Source organism: Spinacia oleracea, chromosome 3 (assembly GCF_020520425.1).
Source record: "Spinacia oleracea cultivar Varoflay chromosome 3, BTI_SOV_V1, whole genome shotgun sequence".
NCBI lineage: Eukaryota > Viridiplantae > Streptophyta > Magnoliopsida > Caryophyllales > Amaranthaceae > Spinacia > Spinacia oleracea.
In genome coordinates, this window is record NC_079489.1 from 158,928,879 (window position 1) to 158,941,300 (window position 12,422).

Below are 12,422 nucleotides of genomic sequence, written 5' to 3' on the forward strand. Positions count from 1 at the left end.
ATCGACTTAGCTGTATATACTCTCTTCATCTCATTATTATTACTTACGAGATATTACTATTTTTGTTAAAATAAGATTATTTTAGCTTTTGAAAAACTTAGACTCGGATTAGACCAAAAAAGGCATAAAAGACTCACATAAAATATTCTGATCAAATCAGACCAGATGAAGAGAACAAAACCTAAAATTATTACCTGGCTTACAAACATTACGAATCATGTCCAATAAAAATGAACTTAACCAAAACAATAAATGGAGTCATTTTGCACGTTTAGCCTTTAGCGCTAAGCCGCCAAAAGAACATGGGTGTAGGGTTCCTTCAAATCTTAATTTCAATTGTACGTTAACATTAATCGGCCCATCTACTTTTTATTGAACTTGGCCCATCTACGTAATGTGTTAATTTTGCGCTCCAACTGTTTTGGGAAACCTAGAAGTGTAGGGATAATCACGGCAATGGAGCTCGTGAAGTTGATAAATAAAGGGAACCCTGTTTTCTTATGCAACGTAAGAGACTTAGAATATGTGATGAAAGAGCAACCAGAGGACATTGTTGTGGTAAATGAGTTCTTAGACGTGTTTCCGGAGGAGATCCCGGGGATGCCGCCCAATCGACCAATCGACTTTACCGTAGACCTAATACCCGGAACTGCACCTATCTCGAAAGCCCCATACCGGATGTCTCCGGCAGAAATGAGTGAATTAATTGAAAGGTCAACTTGAGGAATTACTAGGGAAATTAAGGATATATTAGACCAAGTGCATCACCTTGAGGAATTAAGTGATTGATATTAAAAGTTAGAAAAATATCACATATTTTACTGTACAAGTTTCTACACCCACTTGATCTCCTACTACTCCTAAGTACAACCCTACCATCTACATGAAAAGTTAAGTGATTTTGTGAATTGGTTATCGACTTAGTTGTATATACTCTATTCATTTCATTCTTATTACTTACGAGATATTACTTACTTTTGTTAAAATAAGATTATTTTAACTTTTGAAAAACTTAGACTAAATCAGATTAGACCAAAAAGGCAAAAAGAATTCACATAAAATATTCAGATCAAATCAGACCAGATGAAGAAAACAAAACCTTAAATTACCTGGCCTAAAAACATTACGAATTCAGCCCAATAAAAATGAACTTAACCAAAACAATAAATGGAGTCATTTTGCACGTATATGCTTTAGTGCTAAGCCAAGTTGCCAAAAGAACATGGGTGTAGGGTTCAAGTCTTAATTTCAATTATACGTTAACACTAATCCGCCCATCTACTTGTTATTGAACTTGGCCACACACAAATTAATACTACCTCCGTTTTAAATATATCATTTCTCATTTGGGCAATATTTAGTAATCAATTTGAACAGTTTATCTTTTACCATTATGTAAGAAAAAACACAGTCAACTAATATCTTGTTAAATTCATATCAATCCGAAGATTTAAAATATCATTTTTTTAATATAATTTTTATTTATACGTATTTAGAGATATTAATGTCTCAAGAAATGTATTGAAATACGTGTAAAAAGAAATTCTGCATGTATTGTGAAACCGAGGTAGTATAAATTTATTAGTCTTGGTGGGATTGTTAACAATAATTAAGAAGTCGTTAATGTAAGAAACTACCTCAAAATAACCTCAATCTCTGTGTGTGTGTTTTTCTTTTTCTAAAAAGAACTCACCATAAATTGTTGGCTTGTTGTGAGATTGTCTTGTACAAAATTTTCCGTCAAAGATGGTCAACGTACTTCCAATCCTGTTAGTATGATGGAACAATGTTCCCTTTTTTTTTTGAGGGAAGGAACAATGTTCCCTTGTACAATATATTATTGTAAGAGACATCACTAGGCAAGTAGACAGGTATACATAGACCTGATAAAAATCAACGTGACCCGAAAACCGATTCGAACCCGATCCAAAAATATCGGGTCTTGAACAAGATTTTTTTACCCATAATCCGATTTTATTCGAACCCGAACAATCCGAAAAGTAATGGGTCAAAACCCGACCGATTGAAAATCATTGTATTTGTAGTAATAAATGAGATTATGAGTAATTTTAAGCACAGTAAATACGTTGTTTTTATTATTGTTGGGTGTAATATGATTTTAGTTTGAATTATACGTCAGTTTATGGTTGAATTTGACTAAATATAAACCCGTGTAGGAAAATTTGTAATTTTGTGCCCGTATTTGGTATATTAATTACCTAAATTAATGAAAATATAATACGTGTTTTAAAATTTCTCAACCCGTTGGGTCGACCCGAACCCGAAAGTTCTGGGTCTTGAACAAGCATTTGTAAATCCAAACCCGAAAGTGACCGACCCGATTTAACCCGAACCCGAAAACGTTTTTTTACAACTCGACCCAACCGACCAGTTTGACAGGTCTAGTCCGTATACACCACACAAATACTATAACCTGATTTTAAGTTAGTAGCTTTCCGTTGTCGTCCAGCGGTTAGGATATCTGGCTTTCACCCAGGAGACCCGGGTTCGATTCCCGGCAACGGAATCTTTTTTGTTTTCCCACCAATTTCTTAAAATAACGTACGTACGTGGTATTTAAATTCTCTTTTTTTTGGAGGAGCAAACACTATGTTTTTGTGACTTTGTGTTAAAAGGTAACACTATGTTTTCCAGTAGTATTTCACCTTCATTGAATATTTCATGAATACATATATGATATACGTACTCCCTCCGTCCCTTAATACGTACGTGGTATTTAAATTCTCTTTTTTTTGGAGGAGCAAACACTATGTTTTTGTGACTTTGTGTTAAAAGGTAACACTATGTTTTCCAGTAGTATTTCACCTTCATTGAATATTTCATGAATACATATATGATATACGTACTCCCTCCGTCCCTTAATACTTGCACCGCTTTTCTTTTCGGGTCGTCCCTTAATACTTGCACCGCTTTTATAAATGGAAATCTTTATCAATATTATATATTATTTCTCACACTTACCTACTACCCCACCTACACCCCTATTCCCTACAAAAATATCATTTAAAAATCATCACCCCTCACTCACCCCTCCCCACCCCTCACTCACCCCTCCCCACCCCTTACACATTTCCCACTAACAATATTAAAAAAATACCCCACTATCAACAAACACCAATTAAATTAATAAGTCAATTCAAATGTCTTAAACTCCGCACCGGTCAAACCGGTGCGAGTATTAAGGGACGGAGGGAGTATTAGTAAATACTCCGTACTAAACATTTGTAAGTATTTAACCGTCAAAACTGTATTTATTAGGCGCATTTAAGCAGTGGCGGAGCCACGGTGCCCTCAGTGGGGTCCTTGACCCCACTTGATTTTTTTTTTTTTTTTTTTTTTTTTTTTTATAGTTAAAATTTCAATTTTTTTTAAAAAAATAAATAATTTTAGTGAAAGTTTCGTCAATTTTTAAATAGTGACCCCACTATCTCAAATTTCTGGATCCGCTACTGCATTTAAGATTCGAAGTACAAGTAGCATTGCAAAGCTGGTGAATTTTAACTTGTATTTCAACTATTTTTTATTTAGCTATTCAATTTTTGGCAGGCTTCCTTTGAGGCTGAAATGAAACAATTCAACGACTAGTAAATTAATCGTTACGTTTCATTCTCGTATTCATGCATTTTACGTACTGATCAAATTCTTGGTATAATTGATCGGGTGATTATATTAAGCACTTTGTCCATGCCTTCATCACTGATTTTGTGAGAATATGTGAAAAAGGACATGCTAGCTACTTGTCCAAGGGGTTGTTCATGTTATGTCACTATAAATTAAGAAAATTAGACCTGTATGGGGCATCCTTTTTGTCAGAGCAATATAATTACAACCGCTAAAACAACTGTAATCACTCTGAGGGGGCTAGTTTTACGGGAAGCCTTACCGGCATGCCGGTAGGATATCCCATATCAGAAATAAGGATACAAAATAGGCAAAGGAAGACCAAGACTGCAGTCGGTATCTGATGTATACTACATGCAGTCGGCCTTTCACTGTCAGCACCTATCTCTCGGATCCTAAATGGAGGATCCGGGACCGAAGGGTAGTAACCCGGGTCCTCCGTACAAGCGACCCGTCTATAAATATGGACCCCCACCAATGCCAAATGTACGCAATCTCACCCAATCATTCTCATAAGCATTTATTACAGAGCTGAGCTATCAGCATAAGCTGACTTAAGCATCGGAGGGGTAATTCTAGGATCACCCCCGAGGCTAGTTAACAGTTCCATTATGCAAGATACAGTCAGCATCAAGTGTCAGAGACAAGTCAACTCTTTCCTGTTCCAAGTTCACAACCGGAACAAGACCTATGACTCTATGAGAAATGGCAAGGCCAAACGAAAAAGAAATCCAAGAGAATTAGCTGAATAATATAGCCAAGAAAGGGCAATATGGTCTTTACCAGTCATGAAAAAGAATCCGAAACAAGAACAAGCGAAGCAAAACAATAATAAATTTTCTTTTAATGTACTGTAGCTTGTTAAACTTACTAAACCGAACTAGCTTATTGGACATTTGGACGTAGGTTAGTGATATGATTGAAATTATCTGACGTAAAACTTCTGCTTTTAAGGTAAAGAAAACACATTTTAAAAAGATGCAATCATAATGAGGTCATTACGATTGTTTTATTACCAACAAGTAAGAAACTTTTTTAAAAAACACAAAACTTTGACATTAAAACTTTAAGGATCCCAAACTTTTAAAATACATGTGTTTAAATTTTAAAGTATTATATTTATCGGTCTCTGCGGAGATGTCTAATAAAATTGGAAAGATACAGTATTATACTAATTAATAGCGATATAGGTGAGAAATCTATGATATTTCACTGGAAATTTTCCAATGCTTTCCTTAAGAAGCTCTATATTAGTGTTGCAAGTCATCTATGGTTCAAACATCATTGCTTCCGTGTTTTGCTATTTCTTTACTTTGCTTTTCGTTCTCTTTTTCTTATACATATATAGAATATTATAGCATGCTAACTTCTAAGCTATACACCATTCAACCTAATATATTCACGTAGTTATTGATGAATCATGTAATACTTGTTTAATTGTTACATTTTTTTGCTAAGTTCCTTTTACCGATTTTGTTTTCCTCATCGCTATACTTATTTGCTAATTTCTTTTAGCCGACATTACAGGAGACCACGTACGGTCCAACAACCGATAAGGGATAAAGGAAAAGAAAAGGTAACTCGGATAAGAGAAAGAGGGGGATAATTAAGAGTAACCAACCCCCACTTTTGACTCTTGGTAAGCACTTCACCAACCCCATCAAAGTTCCTCCCATGACCAAATCATTAAACCGGTTTGGTTTTTTATTTATTTATAGTGAACCGGTTTGGTTTGATTTTTTCCCCCCCACTATAAGTGACAAGCAAGTAGTGGTTTTTATTTTTGAATTCTTTTTCTTTAGATGAACCATATATTTTGATACTAGCTGCAAAGTATACTCAACGTAAATCACAAACTATGGAACAATTTAAAGAGAGAAGGACTTGCGAGTATAATATACTTAAAAAAGAAATACATTACAAACATAAGAATGAACTTGGACAGTGGCATTAGACCAAACGAAGGGAGTTATAGCTTTCTTCCAACATATAGCAGGTTAATTCGCAAGAACAAGCGTTAAGTCCAGAGATTTTTGTAATGGCAGTAAAAACGCAAGTGAATCAATTTTCAGAATTTAAATCAGCCCGAAATAGAAGAGAAACAATATTAAAAAAAAAAAAAAATCTGACTCCAAACACGATTAGCAAATGTCCAGATGTTTTATAAAATTTGTAGCCAGAAATAGATTCTCGGTAATTAATCAAAATTGAGAAAATTGAGTACATTTGAATAAAATTGAGCCTCAGATGTGCATGAAATTAAAATGGGGTCCTATAAAAATAAATAAATAAATTACATGTCATTTTTTCCTCTTAGCCGGAATCTTCAGTGATAACATTAGGGTTTAGGAATGCCGATGGTCGACTGGGAGGACTCCGTAGTAGCAATGACAGTACGTAAGACCCTAAAAAAAATATAAAAACTGCAAACCCAAAACAAAAATAATCCCAACCCAATTCATCATTAAAAAAAACCTAAACCAAACCGGTTCACAATTTTAAAAAACAAACTCAAACCAAAATCGGTTCATTGATTTTTGATTAAAAGTCAAAATTATGGCTAGTTTGAGAATTAAAATTCAAAAATAGCTATTTTGGTAAATACAATTGTCTAATTATCTAATTTGGTAAAAGATCCTATGAGAAATGGCAAAGCAAAACGAAAAAGACACCCAAGGGAATTAGCTTAATAATATAGCCAAGAAAGGGCAACATGGTCTTTACCAGTCATGAAATAGAAACCGAAACAAGAACAAGTGAAGCAAAACAATAATAAATTTTCTGTTAATGTAGCTTGTTAAACTACTTAAATTACTAAACCGAACTAGTTATTGGACATTTGGACCTAGGTTAGTGATATGATTGATTTTTTTTTTTAAATTAAAATTAATTCATTAATAAATAGTCATACGACATCTACAAAAGAAATATGAATCTATCAAATACATAATAAATCGAATCAAATAAAATTCGTTTTCTGCAAAACTACGATCATCGCGCATCGAACATCTTGTATACCCTCTAACACATCGTTGTTTGATACAACCTTTAATGAGGGGGTCTTTTAATCTGTTGTAATTTTGATATTGAATCAAATCATATTCAATTGATTGTAGATGTAGAACGGACATCTGCTGCGACACCGCAAAAATCTTCATCGCTGAATTAATTTCTCCCGCTTTTAAGGTGAAGAAAACACATTTAAAAAGATGCAATCATAATGAGGTCATTACGATTGTTGTATTACCAATAAGTAAGAAACTTTTTTAAAAAACACAAAACTTTGACATTAAAAACACAATACATGTGTTTAAATCAGTCTATGCGGAGATATCTAATAAAATTGGAACGATGTAGTATTATACTTATCAATAGTGATATAGGTGAGAAATCTATGATATTCACTGGAAATTTTCCAATGCTTTCCTTTAGAAGCTCTATATTGGTGATGCAAATCATCTATGGTTCAAACATCATTGCTTCCATGTTTTGCTATTTCTTTATTTTGCTTTTCGTTCTCTTTTTCTTATACATATATACTCCATTCAACCTAACATATTCACGTAGTTATTGATGAATCATGTAATACTTGTTTAATTGTTACATTTTCTTGCTAAGTTCCTTTTACCGATTTTGTTTTCCTCATCGCTATACTTATTTGCTAATTTCATTTAGCCGATATCACAGGGGACCACGTACGGTCCAACAACCGGTAAGGGACAAAGGAAAAAGAAAAGGTAACTCGGATAAGAGAAAGAGGGGGATAATGAAGGCTCTGTTTGGGAAGCACTTTCAGTCACCTTAAATCAATAGGTGCTAATATTATAAGTCATCTTAAATGATTAAAAGTGTTTGGTAAATACCTGAAATAAAATATAAGGTAGATAGATGGACTGATTTCTAAACGTTATCAAGACTAACGTTTACATTTCAGTAGCTGAAATTCTGCTTTTTAAACGAAATTTGTATCAGCAACATCATTTCATTGATATTTGGTATTAATCTGCATGTTTATTTATACCCACTAGGCCACTATACTCCTGCACATGTCACTAACTTCCTTCATTCTCTTCTCCTAATTTTACTGTAATATTGCATATTGTATTCACCCAAAATAATATGGTATATTATACGTAGCATTAGCTAGCCATTAGGTAACAAAACAAGGTAACAAAGAACTTTTGACTCTTGGTAAGCACTTCACCAACGGCCAACCCCCACTTTTGACTCTTGGTAAGCACTTCACCAACCCCCATCAAAGTTCCTTCCATGACCAAATTCTCACCTACTTTCAACTTTGTATTACTCCATTTTCATCAACTTTATAACGTGTCTACTCTTAATCCACCATATATGAATGTATGAATTCAATCTTCTATCACTCACCAATCCCCTCCACTTATATATTCCTCTTCTTCTCTTCTTTTTCTTCATCACCAAATCATTTCCTTCGTTTTCCATTCTTTTTTCATAAACCTTGCTCCATTTTCCACTTCTCTTTCATAACTAAATTGATTTGTACTAGCATCCTTCTTTTTCATTTGTACCCTCATTTGAAAGCAAATTGAAACCCAATTCTTAGTCAATTTCCCAAAATTTGAAAACCAATAAATTTACTGTACACCAGCAAAATTTTTACTCAGTTTTTCGTAAACCTTATTCCATTTTCCACTTCTCATTACTAAAAAGCAAAAAAATGGGTTCCCTAGACATCAAGAGCCTAGAATCCACCACCCCAATGATGAACATGAACAACAACCCATTAGACCCAGAAGAGTTCAGGAAACAAGGATACATGGTTATCGACTTCCTTGCTGAATACTACAAAAGCATCGAGAAATACCCGGTCCGAAGCCAAGTCGAAGCGGGTTATCTCCGCAAAAGGCTACCCGTATCCGCCCCAAACGACCCGGTATCCATGGAAACCATCCTTGCCGATATCCAAACCGATATCGTTCCCGGGTTAACCCATTGGCAAAGCCCGAATTATTTCGCTTATTTCCCGAGTAGTGGGAGTACAGCTGGGTTACTTGGAGAAACTTTAGCTTCTGGGTTTAACGTTGTGGGGTTCAACTGGATATCTTCACCTGCTTCAACTGAGCTCGAAAGTATTGTCATGGATTGGTTAGCTGAAATGCTAAGTTTACCAAAAAGCTTCACCTTTAGCGGCGGCGGTGGCGGTGTTATGATGGGGACCACCTGTGAAGCTATTTTAACCACCATAACGGCGGCGCGTGACAGTCTTTTGGATAAGATTGGTCGTCATAACATCAACAAGCTTGTCGTATACGGGTCCGACCAAACTCATTGCTCCTTCTTCAAGTCCGCTAAAATCGCCGGAATTTCGCCGGCAAACTTTCGTACTATCAAAACTACAAAGGCTAACGCTTTTTCATTAAGGGGATATTCTCTAAGAGCCACCATTGAAGCTGACGTCAACGCCGGGTTAATCCCACTTTTCGTTGTCGCCACCGTGGGGACAACCTCCACTGCGGCGGTAGACGCCGTGGGCCCGCTTTGCGACGTTGCGAAGGAGTACAATATGTGGGTCCATGTAGATGCGGCTTACGCCGGAAACGGGTGTATTTGCCCGGAGCTCCGTCACATGATTGACGGCGTTGAAAAAGCTGACTCTTTCAGCTTTAACGCACATAAATGGTTCTTAACAACGTTAGATTGTTGCTGCCTTTTCGTTAAGGATCCGAATGCACTTGTTCGGTGTTTATCCACTAACCCGGAATACCTCAAAAACAAAGCAACCGACACAAACCAAGTCGTTGACTACAAAGACTGGCAGTTGACCCTAAGTCGTCGGTTCCGGTCACTTAAAATGTGGATGGTTATTCGAAGTTACGGCGTTGACTTTCTTCGTAACTTCCTACGTAGCCACGTGGACATGGCTATCTACTTCGAGAAGATGGTGGTTAAAGATACGAGGTTTGAGATCGTTGTTCCTCGGAGTTTCGCTCTCGTTTGTTTCCGACTTTCGGCATCGGCTGTTCTAGAATGTTCTGGACAGAAGTTTCTAGAAGAGGAAACGTTAAACGAGATTAATACCGAGTTGCTTGAATCGGTTAACTCGGATGGGAGGATTTACATGACTCACTCACTTGTTGATGGTATATTCATGATCCGTTTTGCGGTTGGAGCTACACTTACTGAAATTCACCATGTTACTTATGCATGGAAGGTTGTTCAAGAACATGCAACCGCTCTCTTAGCACGATTATCTATGATCGCATGCTAACGTAAAGGGTAATTTAAGAAGAATGTTTCAATGCATGGTGATGTAAATGGTAACGATGATGAGTCCATTAATTCTTTTTTTTCTTTTTTTTATTGCACGTAAATTTAATTATCTTATCTATAACTATAAAAAAAGCGAGACCCTGAAACCTAGAGGAGAGGATACAGGTCGTTCTCACACTGAATTTTTTTTCTTGCTCTTTTTTCTTCCACTAAACAATATAATGAAATGTATTATGTATTTATATTTATTTATGACAAGAAAATCTTATTATTTTACGCAATCTCATTTATTTACACATTTTCTCCGTTCCGCAATAAATGTATCCCGTTTCTCTTTTGGACACTATTCATTAACTAATTTTGGCAATTATTTTTTCACATTATGTAAAAACAAACATAGTCAAGTGAGATCTTGTTAAATTTGTATCAATGTGAGGATTTCAAATATCAATTTTTTATAATTTTTACTTACACGCAATTAGAGATATTAAGGATCACAGAATCATGTTGGGATACGTGAAATGCATCATTTGCGGAACGGAGGAAGTACGTAGTGTTAGGTTATGATACATATGACATTACATAGATCATGCGGAAACAACCATTAACCCAGGACAACATATTATTTACACATAATCATATAGCATAATTTAGATGCATACTCTTTGTTGCGTGCCCTCCCTAGCTGCGCCCGAACCGAACAAGAACAAGTCTTTTAGGACTCCAAGTGTCGTCCCTCCGTAGATAGTCCACAGCACGTCCGGATCCGCCTTAAGATTGACCAACTAGAATCGCCCTTAAGGTACTAGAAAATTTCGGCACTTTATGAGCAAGATGTGTGTTTTAATTTTCTCTCAAAAACTCACTTTTGAATACTTTGAAACTTGTGTATAAATTATGACCCCTAGGCCTTTATTTATAGAGTTATGGAAAAGGAATCGTAATCCTAGTAGGATACGAATTAATTGAAATTAGAATCCTACATGAATTCTATTTAATTAATTTATCCAATTAGGAATAGAAATTTAATCATACACTGACTCTTGTAGATTCAGGAATCACGCATGAGCACAAACTCACACACACACGGCAGCCACAAGGGCTGCCCATGCGCGTGCGAGCAGCAGCCCCGCGCAGCACGGCCCACGCATCCGTGGCCCTTGGCGCGCGCTGGGCCTGCCTTGCGGTAGGCCTGGGCGCTGCCTTGGCTGGGCTTGTGGCGCGCATGCTTGCTGGGCGATGGCCCCAGCTTCGTGCTGGGCCTTCGTCCGGCAAGCCTCGTCCGATGCTAATTCGTACGATACGCTTCCGTTTAAATTTCCATTTCCGGAATCTATTTCCGATACGAACAATATTTAATATTTCCGTTTCCGGAATTATTTTCCGATTCCGGTAATATTTCCGATTCTGACAATATTTCCGTTTCCGGCAATATTTCCGATTCTGGTAATATTTCCATTTCCAATAATATTTTCCGATACGTACCATGTTTCCGTTTCCGGCAACATCTACGACTTGGATAATATTCATATTTCCGATACGATCCATATTTCCGTTTCCGGCAATATCATCGTTTCCGGAGTATTCATTTCTTGCCTGTGACGATCTTAGCTCCCACTGAAACCAAGATCCGTCGGTTCCGAATATTCATAGATGGAGTATTTAATGCCATTAAATACTTGATCCGTTTACGTACTATTTGTGTGACCCTACGGGTTCAGTCAAGAGTAAGCTGTGGATTAATATCATTAATTCCACTTGAACTGAAGCGGCCTCTAGCTAGGCATTCAGCTCACTTGATCTCACTGAATTATTAACTTGTTAATTAATACTGAACCGCATTTATTAGACTTAACATAGAATGCATACTTGGACCAAGGGCATTATTTCCTTCAGTCTCCCACTTGTCCTTAGGGACAAGTGTGCATTTCCTAATTCCTTTGTCGCTCGATGCTTGCTCTTGAACATAAGGTAAGAGTTGTCATCCTTATTATGTCCAGAGGTGTTCCTCGGTTTCAGAGTTCAACTGATCAAATAAACAGATAATCATAGCCTATGATTCATCCGAGCACGGCCATGCATTTCACAGTTTCTAGCTCTCCGAGTGGCCTTGTACAACTTTTAAGCATCTCATCCCGATTTATGGGAGGACAATCCCAATCTTGCGATCTTGAGATTAGACTTCGTTTGATAGGTGATTACCTGAGCGTTGCCTTTATAGCCTCCTTTTACGGTGCGACGGTTGGTCAACGTCAAAGCAACCAGTTCTCAAACAAGTAATCTCAAATCACTCAGGTATTGAGGATTTAGTGTCTAATAATTTAATGAAATTTACTCATGACAGATTTTCATCTCTTACAGTAAAGTTTCATAGGTCTTGTCCGATACTAGTCTTCCCAAAGTAAGTATCTATGCAAATGATTATGACATTGCCATGTTCACATAGTTCAAGAAACAGAACTACTAGTCATCTTGCATTCTAATCGTCTAACGTTTTCTATGCGTCCAATTTTATAGAAAACTCCGATTAG

The 12,422-nt window shown here is 36.5% G+C and overlaps 1 protein-coding gene and 1 non-coding gene across 2 annotated transcripts; both read left to right on the forward strand.

Annotated features, from left to right (window-relative positions):
- Window positions 1–2,455: 2,455 nt before the first annotated feature.
- TRNAE-UUC (transfer RNA glutamic acid (anticodon UUC)) lies at window positions 2,456–2,527 on the forward strand. Its single transcript has one exon. It is a non-coding gene; the product is annotated as a tRNA-Glu (tRNA).
- Window positions 2,528–8,000: 5,473 nt separating this feature from the next.
- Window positions 8,001–10,172, forward strand: LOC110797809 (tyrosine decarboxylase-like). Its single transcript, XM_022002930.2, has one exon. It carries the CDS (start codon window positions 8,339–8,341, stop codon window positions 9,887–9,889), a length of 1,551 nt encoding a protein of 516 aa, XP_021858622.1. The 5' UTR covers window positions 8,001–8,338; the 3' UTR covers window positions 9,890–10,172.
- Window positions 10,173–12,422: the final 2,250 nt, after the last annotated feature.

Coding starts and splice junctions, on each gene's coding strand:
- LOC110797809 (XM_022002930.2), top strand. CDS start 8,339: ATGGGTTCCCTAGACATCAAGAGCCTAGAATCCACCACCCCAATGATG.